The sequence below is a fragment of the Triticum urartu genome, chromosome 5A (genome assembly GCF_056163025.1).
Source record: "Triticum urartu cultivar PI428250 chromosome 5A, HENAU_Tu73, whole genome shotgun sequence".
Lineage (NCBI taxonomy): Eukaryota > Viridiplantae > Streptophyta > Magnoliopsida > Poales > Poaceae > Triticum > Triticum urartu.
This window is the reverse complement of record NC_141877.1, coordinates 94,446,683-94,467,702: the sequence shown is the minus strand read 5'-3', so window position 1 is coordinate 94,467,702 and position 21,020 is coordinate 94,446,683. Positions and strand designations below refer to the sequence as shown.

At 44.2% G+C, this 21,020-nt stretch overlaps 1 protein-coding gene across 1 annotated transcript; it reads left to right on the top strand.

The window, feature by feature from the left end:
* The first annotated feature begins 18,657 nt into the window (after positions 1-18,657).
* Positions 18,658-20,480, top strand: LOC125508012 (uncharacterized). The gene is made up of 2 exons (XM_048672557.2): positions 18,658-18,812; positions 18,885-20,480. The coding sequence occupies exons 1-2, from the start codon at positions 18,674-18,676 to the stop codon at positions 20,219-20,221; spliced, it is 1,476 nt and encodes a 491-aa protein (XP_048528514.2). The 5' UTR covers positions 18,658-18,673; the 3' UTR covers positions 20,222-20,480.
* Positions 20,481-21,020: the final 540 nt, after the last annotated feature.

Sequence of the window (21,020 nt, the reverse complement as noted above, 5' to 3'; positions counted from 1 at the left end):
TTGAAGGCTTGTTCCCTCGAAAAGTAGTCAAAGCGGTGACGCAAGCGCCGCCCCAAATCCTGCCTCAACAGAAATAGCGATCACACAGACCCAGCGCTGGAGCAGGGCAAACCGCTGCCGGACAACGGCAATCCGGATAATCAAACCGAACAAACAAATCCTATCAAGGATAATGGTCCGGACGACATAACGCCGGACAGACACCCGGAGTAGCAGACTGCCCGTAAAAGGCTTGTTGCCACCGAGAGGAGCCTGAAAAAGCAGAAGCAAAGGCTCAAGGCCGCTCAAGACACACTCCAATTCAGATGGAGTAAAATACTCAGCACTGCAGCAAGGTACGGCGACAATCGCCCCTCCAAGAGCTACCAAAAGCGGAAGCTGTTACCCGAATTCGATGAGGAGGCCTCAGAACCTCCACAACCAAATATCAAAGTAGCCACCTGGTCGGATAGACGACCCCTCTACCAACACAGAGCGGCATACAACGCCGCTCACAATACAATACGCGACCCATGCGAGGGCTCGCACCCAAAGGACGGCGCAACCAGATCCATCTATGGACCACACAAGCGCGCCCCAGCATACAATGCAACACAACAAACATCCGAACAACGCGGTACACCCAGCTACAGGGGTGCCGCACACCCCCTATGTTTCACCGATGAGGTACTGGACCACGAATTTCCAGAGGGATTCAAGCCCGTAAACATAGAAGCATACGACGGAACAACATACCCTGGGGTCTGGATTGAGGACTACATCCTTCATATCCATATGGCTCGAGGAGATGATCTCCACGCCATCAAGTACCTACCCCTCAAGCTCAAAGGGCCAGCTCGTCACTGGCTCAAAGGCCTCCCCGAAAGCACCATTGGAAGTTGGGAAGAGCTCAAAGATGCCTTTCAGGCAAATTTTCAAGGGACTTATGTCAGACCTCCGGATGCGGACGATTTGAGTCATATAACTCAACAGCCCGAAAGCTTTGGTACAGGTTTCTTACTAAAAAGAACCAGATTGTCGACTGTCCGGACGCCGAAGCCTTGGCAGCTTTCAAGCATAGCGTCCGTGACGAATGGCTCGCCAGACACCTCGGCCAAAATAAGCCGAGAACGATGGTCGCATTAACGAACCTCATGACCCGCTTTTGCGCGGGTGAGGACGGCTGGCTAGCCAGATGCACCACCAGCGACCCCGGTACATCTGAAGTTAGAGATGGAAACGGAAAATCACGGCGCAACAGCAATAACAAACGCCGGAATAAAGAAGACAGCATGAAGGGCACGGCAGTAAATACCGGATTCAAAAGCTCTCGGGCAGGTCAAAAGCCGCCCCCTAAAGGCACCAGGGATGAATTGTCCAGCCTCAACAAAATTCTGGACCAAGTATGTCAGATCCATAGTACCCCTGGTAAACCTGCTAATCATACCCACAGAGAATGTTGGGTCTTCAAGCAGTCCGGCAAGCTCAACGCCGTACATAAAGGGGAGGATACACCAAGTGATGACGAGGACGAGCCTCCCAAGCAAGACACGGCGGAACAAAAGAAATTTCCACCAGAAGTCAAAACAGTAAACACGTTACACGTGACCAAGGGAAAAAACAACACGGCACTCCCAGGAAAATATACCCAAGTGCCTGTCACCGCGAAGTCCTGCCACTGGTCGTCTCAACCGATCACTTTCGACCATCGCGATTACTCAGCAAGTATCCGACACGCAGGATGGGCTGCCCTGGTATTAGACCCAGTAATTGGCGGATATCACTTCACACGAGTCTTGATGGATGGCGGCAGCAGCCTAAAATTAATATATCAGGATACAATCCGCGGGATGGGGTTAGACCCAACACAAATCCGCCATAGCAATACTACCTTTAAAGGAGTAACGCCAGGCCCAGGGGCTCGTTGTACGGGCTCCCTCCTACTACAGGTTATATTTGGCTCCCCCGATAACTTCCGTCACGAGCATTTAACCTTCCACATCGCTCCGTTTCAAAGTGGCTATCAAGCACTGCTCGGACGCGAAGCTTTCGCTCGCTTTAATGCAATACCACACTACGCCTCCCTCACACTCACTATGCCCGGTCCACGTGGCATCATTTTAGTGAACGGAAATATCAAGTGTTCTCTGCGCGCCCGGACGAGTGAAAGCATCCAAATAGGTCGTCAAGACCTCAGACACAACTAATCAAGTCCGGCGCCGCTATTTATACCGAATAAGTGGTCACACCCCTATTTGTCAATACAAGGGGCTCAACGCGCGCAGACAAGTGGCAATTTCTTATCATCTTGAATTATACATGGTTTCTTTAAAAACTATCTTTTTGCACGACAACTTTTTCACCTCTCGCAACTTTTTCACCTAGGTTGGCAATTCTTAATCGTTCACCTCTCGCTATTCAATTGTTCCAGAGTGCTCAAGATATCTCGAAGATTCGGGTTTCCACTCTGCTTTCGTCCAAGCTCTTTCGAGCATGTTATCTCATTTAAGCCATTTAATTCAATCGGTGCATTCTCCTTTGCAAGTAATCATTTCAACGGTGTATCTTTTGAGTTGGCCCTAACCCACAGGTCTTTTTTCCAGGATATTACCTGACTCTTCTAATTTTCACCGGAGCTATCCCTAATTTTTTTTCAAAGTTTGACGTAAGAATGATTTATCATCAGTCAAATGTTTTTCTCCTAGATCTTTCAAATTCTTTTCATCGGTGGTTCAACCTTTCCATTCTTCATTCCGGAGTGTCTCAATAATTCTTGGTGGTGTTTCTCGTCATAATTCTCAGATTTTGAAGACCGAAGAAGAGTTTCTTTTAAATCTTGCCCCATTCTCTGCCATCCTCTCATAATTGTTTTGATTGTGGGAATTCTTTTCACCCATCCGAAGCAATTCAAGAGTCCTTTCAGTTTGATTCTCTGAAGGCCATCATTTCAGTATTATTCATTCCAGCTTTTAGCTCTAATTCTCCAAATCTTACCGGTGCATCGTTCAAGTGATCTCTAATCAGCTCGTGTTCTCTTCGTTCTCTGGTATCTAAATTCTGTTAAGTATCTTCTTCCATTTTCCAATTCTTCCCGGTGTTTCTTTATCTTTTCTTCGTTCATTTCCAATTCTTATGGTGGTTCTTCCAAGATTTTTATTCCTTCGTTTATCATATAATTTATTCGTTGTTTCTACCTGACCGGTGATTTGTTGAAGACCTTCCCAAGTTTGTGTTATATCTCTCTTAATCTTTTCTCTGAGAATAAGTAGTGTGCCAAATCCATTGTTTGTCATCAATTTAATTGATGAAGGATAAGCATAATGTAATTCTTATTCTTGTTTCATCGAGTGAATTCAATTCCTTATTCCGGAGGCTCATCAAATTCTCGGTTTCATTTGTTTCATCTTTCTTTTCCGGAGTTCCAAGCTTTTCCGCATTATATCATCGTGAAGATTCATCTAAATCATCGCAAGATTCACCTTGTGTTTTCAACTTCTCTTGCCTTCCGTTTGATCATTCTTTTGTTTAACGGAGTTCTTCATGAAGGTTCTACATGTTGGTTCATAGAGGATTTAATTCCGTCTAGAAGTTTTTCATTGAGATTCTTTTCTGAGGAGCTCAATCATTCTTCATCTTGCAATCCGGAGTGCAATTCTTTCTTCCGTATCATTGGAGGTGGTATTATGTCATTCTTGATAATTTGAGTTCATGTTTCATGAATCACATGTTGTTAAGAATGAGGTATTTTAAATCCATCAATCTCTTCTTTGGAGTTATCTTGGGCTATATTTCACCTAAAGCCTTCCCTAAGGATTGTTGCTATCTATGGTGCTCATAAATGACCCAAGTTCTTCATTTATCCTCCCGGTGAAATAGTTCCTCGTCTCCTTGTTCTTATCAATCCAATCTTTTTCTGTGAGTGGCAAATTGTCACCTCATAATTTTGAGATGTCTTCTATAAGTCCATATCAAGCTTGTTCTTTTCGTTGTTGATTTTCCAACAACTCCGTTCAATCCTTCTTTTAAGGATGCATTTCAAATTCTATTGTGGTAGAAGATGTCATTTTCTTCTCAACTCTTTCCTTTCCAACGATACAACTTCTATTCTTTTGTTCTGGAGGCATTGTGATGTTGCTCTCTTCAACCCATCTTCTTGTTTTGTCAGGATCGTGTTCTTTTCATGCTTATCAATTTATCCGGAGTGTTGTGTACTCCGCTCAAGTTCTTTTCTACTTATCTATTCTTGCATCTCTTTTCTACCAGAGTGCTGTCTGAATTTGTTCTTCCTTGTTCCTCTTTTCTAACGGAGTGTTCTCAACTTTATTCATCTCTGTTGTTTTTCTTTCTTTCAAGTTGTTCAACCTTTCAAGGTTCTTTGGTTTCACTCGTTTGTCAAAGAAGCAACTTGGTTTCACCTCTCCTCTTCCTCTTCCGTTTTCCCTCCGGTGCCATCCCTAGGATCTCGGGTTGAGATCCTCTAATAGTGGTGGAGTGTTGTAACGCCCCGAGACCGATGTGCCAGGTGTCTTCCAGTTATTCGCTGTTGTTGCCTTGTCTTTTGCTTGCGTGTCGCATCTTTCCATGTCATCATCCGCATTGCATCATCATGTTTTCAAAACTTGCATCCGTCCCGGTCTCCTCGTTCCGTCCGTTGTCCGTTCCGAGCCCAGACACACTTGCACGCGCCCGCGACATGTCTGAAATAGTATTTTATAAGTGGCCGGAAAATGTTCTCGGAAGGGGATGAAAGTTGGCGTGTGGTCTTATTATAGTGTAGATAGACCGCCTGTCAAGTTTCATCGCATTTGGAGTCCGTTTGACGCCCCAATGGTTAACTATAGCGACATTATAGCCGGACAAATGTCGGACGTTTTCGGTCTCCGGAAACATACGCCGGGCCTCCCTCTCTCTTCTCTTGTCTTAGCCCGAGGCCTTCTGCACAGCCCACAAGCTCCAACCTACTCCTCCTCGCGTCCGGAGCCGTCGGATCACGATCCGAGGCTCCGAAAACCCCCTAGAACCCCAACCCTAGCCATTTTTGCTATAAAAGGGAACCCCCCTTCCAAATCTGGACATTCTTCCACTCTCCTCTTCTTTTTCCGCGCAGCCTCAGCCTCCACCCGCCAATTGTCGCCATCAGATCTGCTCCGCCGCCGCCACTTGGCCTCCTCCAGCGCCGCCACCTCGCCGTCGCCACATAGCGCCACCCCAGTGGGCAGCGTCGCTGCCCTGCCCAACCAGATGAGGCCACGTCGCCCCTGGGTCTCCCCTCCACCGCGCGGCCCGCCGGGGTCCGGATCTGGCCCGTCGGGCCCAAGCATGCCCGACCGTGCCGCCGCCCGTACCCGTTCGACCGATCGATCCAGATCGGGAGAGAAGCTCCCGATCCAGATCGAACTCCGCCGCCTACCGGCCTCTCGCCGCCTCCCGCACCGTCTGCACCTCGCCGGACTCCACGTGCAGGCCTGCCTCGTTGCCCCCTCTCCTTCCCTTTTCGTCTCGCCCTCGCTCGCTCACCATCTCCCCCTCCGCCTGCAGGAACCAGGGAGCTCGAAGTCATGGCCGTTGCCGCCTCGGATCCTTCTCTCCTATCGCCGGAGCTCCGTCCACCACCGCATTGCCCGGATTCGGTCGCGCGGGACCGGATCCAGCTATTCCCGCGTCGCCTAGGGCCCCCGTTGCCTCCCAGCGCCCTCCCTCGCCGCGGGAGTTCGCCGGCGTCGCCAGCCTCTACATCCCCTGCTCCAGATCGTGCGAGCGAGGGGCCCGTGCACGTTGACCAGCGCATGGGCCGCGTCCATGTGAGCCGGCCCAGCAACCGCATCCCGCAGCAAGGCCCATCCATGCCAAGCCCAACTCCCGATCCGGCCAGCGAGGCCTCTGCAGATCTGGACCGAAGCCCATGGGTGAGGCCACCCCTGGCGCCCCACCCCTTTTTTCCTGTTGTTGGTCCAGCAGATCCGGTCCAGTATCTATTTTTTTAGGCTCTGCGAATTTAGCTATTATCCCAGGTTTTGCAGTTTTACAAAAAAACCCTTGCACAACATGCATATTATAACTCACAAACGATGCATCATTTTAAAACAAACTTTATATGAAAGATGCTTAGAATTTTGTGTAGTTTCATAATATGTCATTTTCATCCAAGTTTAAAATGTTTGAAATGCTGTTTGTTTAAATTTGCTTAAATAACTTGCTAAAATGATTTATTTCATAACTAAATAATCGTAACTCGGAATTTAATAAACTTTATATGTAAATGGGGTAGAAAAATGCCTAGTTTAACATGATGGCTTTACTTTGCATGTTTAATAACTCTAAAATTGTGTTTAGGGCAGAATAGTACCATAACCAAAATATGCATATGGGGATTTACCGGAATTGTTGTTCGTTGTTTCCGGCCTCATTTAAACTTGCCTAGATAGGTAGTTTTCATTTGCTTCACCTCTTTCCATGCTAACAACATTTAATATTGTTGGGTACATAAACAAGAGCGAACTAAATAAGTCATGTGGTGTTTTCTTCAATATGCAACTCCGTTGCATAATGAGCTCCACTTAATTTGTAGGGTTGTTTGTGCACTTTGCCATGCCATGCACATTTAAACCGGACATGCATCATACTTGATTGTGCATTGCTACCTCTTGAGCTTGCGTTGGTTTTCCTCGAAGAGGAAAGGATGATGCAGCAGAGTAGCGTAAGTATTTCCCTTAGTTTTTGAGAAGCAAGGTATCAATCCAGTAGGAGGCCACGCGCAAGTCCCTCGTACCTACACAACACAAAGAGCTCAACGCAACCAACGCGAATAGGGGTTGTCAATCCCTTCACGGTCACTTATGGAAGTGAGATCCAATAGATAATATTTTTGGTATTTTTGATATAAAGATGCAAAGTGAAAGGTAAAAGGCAAACTAGAAACAAAGCAAGATTAAAGTGATGCAGATTGATATGATGAGAATAGACCCGGGGGCCATAGGTTTCACTAGTGGCTTCTCTCAAGAGCATAAGTTTTCTATGGTGGGTGAACAAATTACTGTTGAGCAATTGACAGAATTGAGCATAGTTATGAGAATATCTAGGCATGATCATGTATATAGGCATCACGTCCGTGACAAGTAGATCGAAACGATTCTGCATCTACTACTATTACTCCACTCATCGACCGCTATCCAGCATGCATCTAGAGTATTAAGTTAAAAACAGAGTAACGCTTTAAGCAAGATGACATGATGTAGAGAGATAAATTCATGCAATATGAAATAAACCCCATCTTGTTATCCTCGATGGAAACGATACAATACGTGTCTTGCTGCCCCTTCTGTCACTGGGAAAGAACACCGCAAGATCGAACCCAAAGCTAAGCACTTCTCCCATGGCAAGAACTACCAATCTAGTTGGCCAAACCAAACGGATAATTCGAAGAGACTTGCAAAGATAACCAATCATACATAAAAGAATTCAAAGAAGATTCAAATATTGTTCATGGATAGACTTGTTCATAAACCCACAATTCATCGGTCTCAACAAACACACCGCAAAAGAAGAAGATTACATCGAATAGATCTCCACAAGAGAGGGGGAGAACATTGTATTGAGATCCAAAAAGAGAGAAGAAGCCATCTAGCTAATAATATGGACCCGAAGGTCTGAGGTAAACTACTCACACTTCATCGGAGGGGCTATGATGATGTAGAAGCCCTCCGTGATGACGGCCCTCTCCGGTGGAGCTCCGAAACAGGCCCCAAGATGGGATCTCATGGATACAGAAAGTTGCGGCAGTGGAATTAGGTTTTTGGCTCCTGTTCTGATCGTTTGGGGGTACGTGGGTATATATAGGAGGAAGGAGTACGTCGGTGGAGCACCGAGGGGCCCATGAGGCAGGGGGCGTGCCCTGTAGGGGGGGGGCGCCCCTACCCTCGTGACCGCCTCCGGTACTTCTTGGAGTAGGGTCCAAGTCTCCTGGGTCTTATCCGAGAAGAAAATCACGTTCCAAAAAGGATTTTTATGTTTGGACTCCGTTTGATATTCTGTTTCTTCGAAACACTGAAATAGGCAAAAAACAGCAATTCTGGGCTGGGCCTCTGGTTAATAGGTTAGTCCCAAAAATAATATAAAAGTGGAAAATAAAGCCCAATATAGTCCAAAACACTAGATAATATAGCATGGAGCAATCAAAAATTATAGATACGTTGGAGACGTATCAGGCATCCCCAAGCTTAATTCCTGCTCGTCCTCGAGTAGGTAAATGATAAAAAGAGAATTTTTGATGCGGAGTGCTACTTGGCATAATTTCAATGCAAAATTTCTTAATTGTGGTATGAATATTCAGATTAGAAAGATTCAAGACAAAAGTTCGTATTGACATAAAGAATAATAACACTTCAAGCAAACTAACAAAGCAATTATGTTTTCTCAAATAACATGGCCAAAGAAAGTTCATCCCTACAAAATCATATAGTTTAGTCATGCTCCATTTTCGTCACACAAGAATGCTCTCATCATGCACAACCCCGATGACAAGCCAAGCAATTGTTTCATACCTTAATAATTTCAAACTCATAAACTTTCACGCAATACATGAGCGTGAGCCATGGATATAGCACTATGGGTGGAATAGAATATAATGATGGGGGTTGTGTGAAGAAGACAAAAAGGAGAAAGTCTCACATCAACGAGGCTAATCAATGGGCTAGGGAGATGCCCATCGATTGATGTTAATGCGAGGAGTAGGGATTGCCATGCAACGGATGCACTAGAGCTATAAATGTATGAAAGCTCAACAAAAGAAACTAAGTGGGTGTGCATCCAACTTGCTTGATCATGAAGACCTAGGGCACTTGAGGAGGCCCATTGTTGGAATATACAAGCCAAGTTCTATAATGAAAAATTCCCACTAGTATATGAAGGTGATAACTCAAGAGACTCTCTATATGAAGAACATGGTGCTACTTTGAAGCACAATATATGAGACTCGCTATATCATGGTGCTACTTTGAAGCACAGGTGTGGAAAAAAGGATAGTAACATTGCCCCTTTTTGTTTTTTGGGCCTTCTTTTTTTCTTTGGCCTTTCTCTCCTTTTTTTGGGACAATGCTCTATTGAATGATGATCATCACACTTCTATTTATTTACAACTCAATGATTACAACTCGATACTAGAACAAAGTATGACTCTATATGAATGCCTCCGGCGGTGTACCGGGATATGCAATGAATCAAGAGTGACAAGTATGAAAAATTATGGATGGTGGCTTTGCCACAAATACTATGTCAACTACATGATCATTCTAAGCAATATGACAATGATGAATGTGTCATGATAAACTGGATGGTGGAAAGTTGCATGGCAATATATCTCGGAATGGCTATGGAAATGCCATAATAGGTAGGTATGGTGGCTGTTTTGAGGAATATATAAGGAGGTTTATGTGTGAAAGAGTGTATCATATCATGGGGTTTGGATGCACCGGCGAAGTTTGCACCAACTCTCAATGTGAGAAAGGGCAATGCACGGTACCGTAGAGGCTAGCAATGATGGAAGGGTGAGAGTGCGTATAATCCATGGACTCAACATTAGTCATAAAGAACTCATATACTTATTGCAAAAATCTACAAGCCATCAAAAACCAAAGTATTACGCGCATGCTCCTAGGGGGATAGATTGGTAGGAAAAGACCATCGCTCGTCCCCGACCGCCACTCATAAGGAGGACAATCAAATAACACCACATGTTTCAAATTTGTTGCATAATGTTAACCATACGTGCATGCTACGGGACTTGCAAACTTTAACTCAAGCACTTCTCAAATTCACAATTACTCTACTAGCATGACTTTGATATTACTACCTCCATATATCAAAACAATTATCAATCATCCAACTTTTCTTAGTATTCAACGCACTCAAAAGAAAGTTTCACAAATCTTGAATACCAAGCAAGTTATTGTTAAGCAAATTACCATGCTATTACGACTCTCAAAATAATTTAAGTGAAGCATGAGAGATCATAGTTTCTTTAAAACAAATCACCACTGTGCTCTAAAAGATCTAAGTGAAGCACATAGAGCAAAATTTCAACGCTCAAAAGATATAAGTGAAGCACATAGAGCAAAACTACATAACTCAAAAGATATAAGTGAAGCACATAGAGTATTCTATCAAATTTTAATTCATAGATGACTCTCTCAAAAGGTGTGTACAGCAAGGATGATTTTGTCACACTAACAAACAAAGACACAAATAATACAAGACGCTCCAAGCAAAACACATATCATGTTGGTGAATAAAAATATAGCTCCAAGTAAATTACCGATGGAAGTGGACGAAAGAGGGGATGCCTTCCGGGGCATCCCAAGCTTTGACTTTTTGGTGTCCTTGGATTATCCTGGGGGTGCCATGGGCATCCCCAAGCTTAGGCTCTTAGCACTCCTTGTTCCATAATCCATCAAAAGAACTCACCCAAAACTTGAAAACTTCACAACACAAAACTCAATAGAAATCTCGTGAGCTCCGTTAGAGAAAGAAAACATAAAACCACTTCAAGGTACTGTAGTGAACTCATTATTTATTTATTTTGGTGTTAAACCTACCGTATTCCAACTTCTCTATGGATTATAAACTATTTTACTAACCATAGATTCGTCAAAATAAGCAAACAACACACGAAAAACAGAATCTGTCAAAAACAGAACAGTCTGTAGTAATCTGTAACTAATGCAAACTTATGGACCTCCAAAAAATCTAACAAAATTAGACAACCTAGATAATTTTTTTATTGATCAGCATCAATTGGAATCAGTATTTTATCACGTTCTGATGATTTTTAGTAATTCGGGCACTGAACTCAAAGTTTCTGGAAATTAAAGCAAGATCAAATAACTATCATCCAAGAAGATCCAATAGGTCTAGCTTGGCACAAACACTAATTAAAACACAAAACCACATCCAAACAGAGGGTAGATGGGTTATTTATTCCCTAACATAAGAAAAACACAAAAACAAAAAAAATAAAATTGGGTTGCCTCCCAATAAGCGCTATTGTTTAACGCCCCTAGCTAGGCATAAAAGCGAGGATAGATCTAGGTATTGCCATCTTTGGAAGGCAATCCATAAGTGGCTCTCATGATGGTTTCATATGGAAATTTTATTTTCTTTCTTGGAAAGTGTTCCATGCCCTTTTTTAATGGAAATTGGAATCTAATATTCCCTTCCTTCATATCAATAATCGCACCAACCGTTCTAAGGAAAGGTCTACCAAGAATAATAGGGCAAGAAGGATTGCAATCTATATCAAGAACAATGAAATCTACGGGCACATAATTCCTATTTGCAACAATAAGAACATCGTTAATCCTTCCCATCGGTTTCTTAATAGTAGAATCCGTGAGATGTAAGTTTAAAGAGCAATCATCAAGATCGCGGAAATCTAGCAAATCACACAAAGTTTTGGGGATAGTGGAGACACTAGCACCCAAATCACAAAAAGCATAAAACTCATGATCTTTAATTTTAATTTTGATGTTGGTTCCCACTCATCATAGAGTTTTCTAGGGATAGAGACTTTCAACTCAAGTTTTTCTTCATAAGATTGCATCAAGGCATCAACAATATGTTCGGTGAAGGCTTTCTTTTGACTATAAGCATGCGGAGAATTTAGCACGGATTGCAACAAGGAAATACAATCAATCAAAGAGCAACTTTCATAATTAAATTCCTTGAAATCCAATATAGTGGGTTTAGCAACATCTAAATTTTTATTTCTTTCAATCCCACTTTCATCAATTTCATCATAAAGATCTAAATACTCCGAATTTTTGGAACGCCTTCTAGGTAAAGGAAGATCATATTCAGTTTCATCAAGATTCATATTGCAAAACAAAGATTTGATAGGGGACACATCAATAACTTTTAGATCTTCATCTTGATTTTCATAGGTATTGGAAGAACACGCTTTAATAAAGGCATCTTTTGAAGCACGCATCCTAGCGGTTCTTTCCTTGCACTCATCAAGGGAAATTCTCATAGCTTTGAGAGACTCATTGATATCATGCTTAGGAGGAATAGATCTAATCTTTAAAGAATCAATCTCAAGAGAAATTCTATCAACGTTCCTAGACAAATCATCAACTTTAAGCACTTTCTCTTCAAGCAAAGCATTAAAATTATTTTGTGAATTCATAAACTCTTTAACACTATTCTCAAATTCAGAGGGCATCTTATTATAATTTCCATAAGAGTTGTTGTAGGAATTTCCATAATTATTAGAAGGATTACTAGGATATGGCCTAGGATTAAAATTCCCTCTATAAGCATTGTTATCAAAATTATTCCTACCAACAAAATTCACATCCATAGATTCATTGTTATTCTCAATCAAGGTAGACAAAGGCATATCATTAGGATCAGAAGAAACACTCTTAGTAGCAAATAATTTCATAAGTTCATCCATCTTTCCACTCAAAACATTGATTTCTTCTATCGCATGCACTTTTTTATTAGAAGATCTTTCAGTATGCCATTGAGAATAATTAACCATAATATTATCTAGGAGTTTAGTAGCATCTCCTAAAGTGATTTCCATAAAAGTGCCTCCCGCGGCCGAATCTAAAATATTTCTAGAAGCAAAATTCAATCCGGCATAAAATTTTTGTATAATGATCCACAAATTTAAACCATGAGTAGGGCAATTACGTATCATTAATTTCATTCTCTCCCAAGCTTGTGCAACATGTTCATGATCAAGTTGCTTAAAATTCATAATATCGTTTCTAAGAGAGATGATCTTAGCGAGAGGAAAATACTTAGAGATAAAAGCATCTTTGCACTTGTTCCAAGAATCAATACTATTTTTAGGCAAAGACGAAAACCAAGCTTTAGCACGATCTCTAAGCGAAAAAGGAAATAGCTTCAATTTAACGACATCATTATCGACATCTTTTTTCTTTTGCATATCACATAAATCAACGAAGCTATTCAGATGAGTAGCGGCATCTTCACTAGGAAGGCCGGCGAATTGATCTTTCATAACAAGATTCAACAAAGCAGTATTGATTTCACAAGATTCAGTATTGGCAAGAGGAGCAATCGGAGTGCTAAGAAAATCATTATTGTTGGTATTGGTGAAGTCACACAATTTGGTAGTATCTTGAGCCATCGCGACAAACAAGCAATCCAACACACGAGCAAACAAAAGGCAAGCGAGAAAAAGGCAAATGGAGAAGGAGAAGGGGAAGGAGAAAGAGAGGGCGAATAAAACGGCAAGGGTGAAGTGGGGGAGAGGAAAACGAGAGGCAAATGGCAACTAATGTAATGCGGGAGATAGGGATTGTGATGGGTACTTGGTATGTTGAATTTTTGCTAGACTCCCCAGCAACGGCGCCAGAAATTCTTCTTGCTACCTCTTGAGCTTGCGTTGGTTTTCCCCGAAGAGGAAAGGATGATGCAACAGAGTAGCATAAGTATTTCCCTCAGTTTTTGAGAACCAAGGTATCAATCCAGTAGGAGGCCACGCGCAAGTCCCTCGTACCTACACAACACAAAGAGCTCAACGCAACCAACGCGATTAGGGGTTGTCAATCCCTTCACGGTCACTTACGGAAGTGAGATCCGATAGATAATATTTTTGGTATTTTTGATATAAAGATGCAAAGTGAAAAGTAAAAGGCAAAGTAAAAACAAAGCAAGATTAAAGTGATGGAGATTGATATGATGAGAATAGACCCGGGGGCCATAGGTTTCACTAGTGGCTTCTCTCAAGAGCATAAGTTTTCTACGGTGGGTGAACAAATTACTGTTGAGCAATTGACAGAATTGAGCATAGTTATGAGAATATCTAGGCATGATCATGTATATAGGCATCACGTCCGTGACAAGTAGATCGAAACGATTCTGCATCTACTACTATTACTCCACTCATCGACCGCTATCCAGCATGCATCTAGAGTATTAAGTTAAAAACAGAGTAACGCTTTAAGTAAGATGACATGATGTAGAGAGATAAATTCATGCAATATGAAATAAACCCCATCTTGTTATCCTCGATGGAAACGATACAATACGTGTCTTGCTGCCCCTTCTGTCACTGGGAAAGAACACCGCAAGATCGAACCCAAAGCTAAGCACTTCTCCCATGGCAAGAACTACCAATCTAGTTGGCCAAACCAAACGGATAATTCGAAGAGACTTGCAAAGATAACCAATCATACATAAAAGAATTCAAAGAAGATTCAAATATTGTTCATGGATAGACTTGTTCATAAACCCACAATTCATCGGTCTCAACAAACACACCGCAAAAGAAGAAGATTACATCGAATAGATCTCCACAAGAGAGGGGAAGAACATTGTATTGAGATCCAAAAAGAGAGGAGAAGCCATCTAGCTAATAACTATGGACCCGAAGGTCTGAGGTAAACTACTCACACTTCATCGGAGGGGCTATGATGATGTAGAAGCCCTCCGTGATGACGGCCCTCTCCGGCGGAGCTCCGGAACAGGCCCCAAGATGGGATCTCGTGGATACAGAAAGTTGCGACAGTGGAATTAGGTTTTTGGCTCCTGTTCTGATCGTTTGGGGGTACGTGGATATATATAGGAGGAAGGAGTACGTCGGTGGAGCACCGAGGGGCCCACGAGGCAGGGGGCGCGCCCTGTAGGGGGGGTGCCCCCTACCCTCGTGACCGCCTCCGGTACTTCTTGGAGTAGGGTCCAAGTCTCCTGGGTCTTATCCGAGAAGAAAATCACGTTCCAAAAAGGATTTTTCTGTTTGGACTCCGTTTGATATTCTGTTTCTTTGAAACACTGAAATAGGCAAAAAAAACAGCAATTCTGGGCTGGGCCTCCGGTTAATAGGTTAGTCCCAAAAATAATATAAAATTGGAAAATAAAGCCCAATATAGTCCAAAACAGTAGATAATATAGCATTGAGCAATCAAAAATTATAGATACGTTGGAGACGTATCAGGCATCATGCCATGTTATGTGATGGTTGTTTATTATGTTGTTTGCTTCTTTCCGGTGTTGCTTCTTCGGGTTGGTTCCGATAATGTCGTGTTTGTGAGGATCCGTTCGACTACGTCCGTTTGTCTTCTTCATGGACTTGTTCTTCTTCCTTGCGGGATTTCAGGCAAGATGACCATACCCTCGAAATCACTTCTATCTTTGCTTGCTAGATGCTCGCTCTTTTGCTATGCCTATGCGGCGATACCTACCACTTGCTTATCATGCCTCCCATATTGTTGAGCCAAGCCTCTAACCCACCTTGTCCTAGAAAACCATTGTTTGGCTATGTTACCGCTTTGCTCAGCCCCTCTTATAGCGTTGTTAGTTGCAGGTGAAGGTTGGAGCTTGTTCCATGTTTGGAACATGGATATTTTATTGGTATATCACAATATATCTTATTTAATTAATGCATCTATATACTTGGTAAAGGGTGGAAGACTCGGCCTTATGCCTGGTGTTTTGTTCCACTCTTGCCGCCCTAGTTTCCGTCATATCGGTATTATGTTCCCGGATTTTGCGTTCCTTACACGGTTGGGTTATAATGGGAACCCCTTGACAGTTCGCTTTGAATAAAACTCCTCCAGCAAGGCCCAACCTTGGTTTTACCATTCGCCACCTAGCCTTTTTCCCTTGGGAGTCACGCATCCCGAGGGTCATCTTTATTTTAACCCCCCCGGGCCAGTGCTTGTCTAAGTGTTGGTCCAAACTAGAGCCCCTTGCAGCGCCACCTCGGGGAAACTCGAGGGCTGGTTTTAGTTGTACGGATTACTTATTCGGTGTTGCCCTGAGAACGAGATATGTGTAGCTCCTATCGGGATGTCGGCACATCGGGTGGTCTTGCTGGACTTGTTTTACCATTGTCGAGGATGTCTTGTAACCGGGATGCCGAGTCTGATCGGATTGTCTTGGGAGAAGGAATATCCTTCGTTGACCGTGAGAGCTCGTGATGGGCTAAGTTGGGACACCCCTGCAGGGATTTGAACTTTCGAAAGTCGTGCCCGCGGTTATGGGCAGATGGGAATTTGTTAATGTCCGATTGTAGAAAACCTAAAACTTAACCTTAATTAAAATGCATCAACCGCGTGTGTAACCGTGATGGTCTCTTCTCGGCGGAGTCCGGGAAGTGAACACGGTGTTGGAGTTATGCTTGATGTAAGTAGACTTGGATCACCTCTTGATCATAGTTTATCGACCATGCTTTTGCCTTCTCTTCTCGCTCTCATTTGCGTATGTTAGCCACCATATATGCTAGTCGCTTGCTGCAGCTCCACATCATACCTTTATCTTACTTGTAAGCTTAAATAGTCTTGATCGCGAGGGTGTGAGATTGCTGAGTCCCCGTGACTCACAGATACTTCCAAAACTAGCTTGCAGGTGCCGTTGAACCTTGCAGATGACGCAACCAAGCTCAAGGAGGAGCTCGATGAAGATCGTGTTCGTTATGTTGTTTCGTTTCCAGTTGATCAGTAGTGGAGCCCAGTCGGGACGATCAGGGATCTGTGTAGCATTTGGGGTAGTCTTCTTTTATTTTGGTTCCGTAGTCGGACCTTGAGTGTATTTGGATGAATGTAATTGCTTTATTCATGTATTGTGTGAAGTGGCGATTGTAAGCCAACTATGTATCTTTTTCCCTTATATATTACATGGGTTGTGTGAAGATTACCTCACTTGCGACATTGCTTTCAATGCGGTTATGCCTCTAAGTCGTGCTTCGACACGTGGGAGATATAGCCGCATCGAGGGCGTTACAGGTTGTCTCATTGCAGCCGTCCTCAGGAACTGAGTTCTGTGTTTGTGATCCATGAACAGTTACTACCACACATTGGGTTCCGGTAACTCGGCCCCTCTCGGCTTATTAATCAACTCGATCTCTGTCCAGGAGTTGCAACTAGTTTCTGGTGTTTGTAGGTAGTGTTAGTAGTCTACCAAGTGGCACCCGGTACAGGTGGGCTTGGGACAGATTAGGCACAGTGGCACGGTGTACCAAGTGGCACCCGGATGGTGGGCTTGGGAACCCTGCACACATCGTTTGGGGCCGTGAGCGACACCCCGGCCGGATCTCCTTGCGGATGGAACCCGAATAGGCAATAAACCTGGACGAGAGACTTGTGTGGTTAGTCAGGTCGTGGTCGACTCCCTCGCCAGGCTTCCGCTTGAAGGTTGCCGAGGTACACAACGTGTACATGGTGGTAAGTGGCGAGAGCGTGTGTGAAGAAGTACACCCCTGCAGGGTTATCATTATCTATTCTAACAGCCGGATTCCTCGGATATGGAAACTTGGACCCCTTGCATAGTTCATAGACAAGTGAAAGTGGATACTTTAAAATGCGCAAGATAAGCGTGAGTGCTATGGATGGCCTTCTCGTAGGGAGACGGGAGCGGATCCATAGTGGAGTATTGATATGGTGAATATGTGGACTCGTGTGCGCCACCTCAAAAGAGTTACTTGCAGTCATAGTTCAGGTTAGCCACTGAGTTAAAGCTGACTTGCTGCAGTTAAACCCCACCATCCCTTTGTTGATAATGATGCATACGTAGATAGTTCTGATGTAAGTCTTGTTGGGTACATTTGTACTCACGTTTGCTTATTTTATGTTTTGCAGAGAGACTTCAGTCTCGCTAATAGTTCCGTGTGGGCTTCGACGTTTAGCTTGTTACCTCAGCTACGATCTTGTGCTCTCGGCAGGATCTTGTAGATAGTCAGGCTTCTCAGCCTTTTTCATTTGTAGTTGTCTGTACTCAGACAAGTTAAGCTTCTGCATGTGCTTGTTGCTTGTATGCTCTGTATGTGGGGTCATGAGACCCATGTTTGCAATACTTGGCTCCTTGGAGCCTAATGAATAAATACTTGAGTCGTAGAGTTATGTTGTGATGCCACGTTGTATTTACACATATCGAGCATACTGTGTGTATGATTGAAATGTTTGGTATGTGTGGGATCCGACAACCTAGTTGTTTATTCTTGGTAGCCTCTCTTATGGGGAAATGTAGTCTTGTGCTTTCATGAGCCATAGTAGTCCGCTACAGCCCGGTTCACCGGAGTCCTGCTAGCCCAGCACTACTGCTCCGGAACACTTGACTGGCCGGTATGTGATTCACTTCGTTCCTGTGTCTGTCCCTTCGGGGAAATGTCACGCGGTGACATCCGGAGTCCTGCCTAGCCTGCTACAGCTCAGGTTCCCGGAGTCCTGTTAGCCCAGTGCTACAGCCCGGATTCGCACGCTGCTGACCGACATGCTCGATGTTGATTCATGTATGCATGTCCCCGTAAGTTAGTGCCACTTTGGATTCACGACTAGTCATGTCGGCCCGGATTCTCTGTCATATGGATGCTAGCGACACTATCATATACGTGAGCCAAAAGGCGCAAACGGTCTCGGGCCATGATAAGGCGACACCCGTGAGAATACCGTGTGTGAGGCCGCAAAGTGATATGAGGTGTTATAGGCTAGATCGGTGTGACTTAGAATCGGGTCCTGACAATGCGACACGTTAAAAAATTCATAAAATTGTCATGTGGACATTATGCAAATTTATAGTTTTGCCATGTTTGAAAAAAAATGTTATGAATCTGCCATGACAATTAACTATATGTGGGCTGCTTCCCTAAAAAAAACTATATGTGGGCTGCAGCATCTCCTAATCCTGGGCTTTAGATTCCTCTAAAAAAAACCTAACCGGATGCTGCTGAGTCATGAATGCTCTTCTGTTGTTTCCAGGCACCATCCTCCATTTCTTTCCCTCGAAAAAAAAGGCTCCCTCCTCCACGAGACGCGGAGGCACCACCGGCCGCGGCCGCCATCTCCGCCCACCTCGACCATCTCTTGCGGCAGGTAAGCTGCCCCCCTCTCTCTCCTCGCATTCCACTTTCGCATCTCATCCGCTGATATCGCTACACTTCGCAGCTCGCTCCTCCTCCCTCCCCACCGACGGCGGCGGCATGGACTGCCCCAAGCGGAGCGCGAGCGCCGGCCTCCCCGAAGGCTCCTTGGTGGAGATCCTCGCGCGCGTCCCCGCCAGGTCCGTCTACCGCTCCAAGTGCGTCGCGAAGGCATGGCGCGACCTCATCGAAGATCCCCTCCACCGCAAGAAACTCCCCCAAACCCTACAAGGCTTCTTCCTCATTGACAAGGAGACCCATAGGCAGCGTGTCCGCTTCACAAATCTGCTTGATAGATCCGGGCCTCTCCAGATCGACCGTAACCTCGCCTTCCTGAAGGAATCGCCCGGGATTGGGACTCTCGACTTCTCCGATTCCTGTAACGGGCTCCTCCTCTTCGAGCACAAACTGGAGGCATGGCCATATAATCTATTGGGCTATGTCGTATGCAACCCCGCCACGAAGCAGTGGGTGGAGGTGCCCACAGACGGCCCTCCGCTTCCGTTGTATCTTCGGCAACCCAAAAGGTTCAACTATTTGGTTTTTGATCCGTCCGTCTCCTCTCACTTCCACCTGGTCCAGTTCACGTGGGAGTTTGTGCGCTTGGTGAAGTTTGAGGAGGAGGAGCTAGTGGTTGGTCATGATGATGATGATGATGATGATGAGGAGGAGGAGGAGGAGGAGGAGGAGGAGGGCGATGAGGAGGAGGAGTTGTCCCGGACGTCAGTGCACGTCTACTCCTCTGAGACTGGCAAGTGGACTCACACGCAAAGTGACTGGAGTCAAGTCCAAAGTGGCCGGAACAAGCATGATTTGGAAGGATGGCGCCTTCAGGGCTTAATACCTGAGAGCTTCTGCTGTGCTGTTCTCAACAGCATGCTGCATTTCATAATTTCGGATGAAGGTCAGATTGCTGCTGTTGACATGCAAGGGGTGACACGAAAGATCATCCCAGTGCCGACGATGGCCGAGAGGCTCCACTGGCTGGAGCCTGGTTGTGTTGCCCAATCCCAAGGGCGCCTGCACTACATCAGTCAAGCAGTTGATGGTCGACTGTCCATCTGGGTTCTGGAGGGCTATGATACACAAGAATGGGTCTTGAAGCATAGTGTGAGCTTTACGGAGCTGTTTAGAGAAAAGAGACGCACAGGCGACACAAAAGACTACAGTGTGGTTGCCATGCATCCAGATGGAAATGTGGTTTTCATTGTTCAGGATTGGAACCGAAAGATGATATCATATCACATGGACAATAAGCTAGTGAGTGTTATTGGGACATTAAAAAATGATGCTTCAGATATGCATGTTGTAACTTATGTTCCCTGTTTCTCCGAGTCACCGGCACTCCCAAACAAGCACTGAATGTGTTGCGTTCATCTACACAGAAGATAGCAACTTGGTTAGATCTAGTAGAATTGGGTGATATATTATGCCCATGGTTGGATGTATCCTTCTCATGCTTTTGGTCCAAGTAATAGTGCAAGGCAGTTGAGACATTCTTGTCAGGTAGTTTCATGTATGCTAGATTAGTAAATGATGTTGCCCAAGTTGCATATAATTTTGAAGTGTTAATGCTTCAAATGCTATCTTTTATGTCTCCATGATGATTATAATTGTCTTACATTACTCCTTTTCCCCTGGCCCTATTAGTGAGTACTAACTGACTTTTTTGTTCCTAAAGACCTGTGTATGTTTTGAGAAGAACTTGGTCCTGATTATGTTTATATGTGATGTATGTGATGGGAATACATAAACTGAAGGCTTACATTAATGCTGAAAGCTGCCTAGTTTCTTTTGAAGGACAATAGGTTCCTAGTTGATGTTGGTTACATGATATTGGTTTCCACACCAAGTTTTCGCTTATATGCTGCTTAAAAATAACTATTAACTAGTAGAACATTATAATACTAGCATACTTCGCCCAGAGCAGATCTTGCTTGTAGTCGCCGATTGCTTGGGCCTAGTTTAGCAGAGCTGGAGAAGATAACTATGTTCTCTTCTCGCTGACACCAAATAGATCTCTTGGTTCCGTATTGAGATGGAACTGGCTATTAACTCTTGACAACATTGTAAGATCTAGAGTGTGGTACTAACTGCAACAATGCTCAAGCCTACTGTTGTGAGCATCGGACCCCAACCTACCTGTCTTATGCAACACACT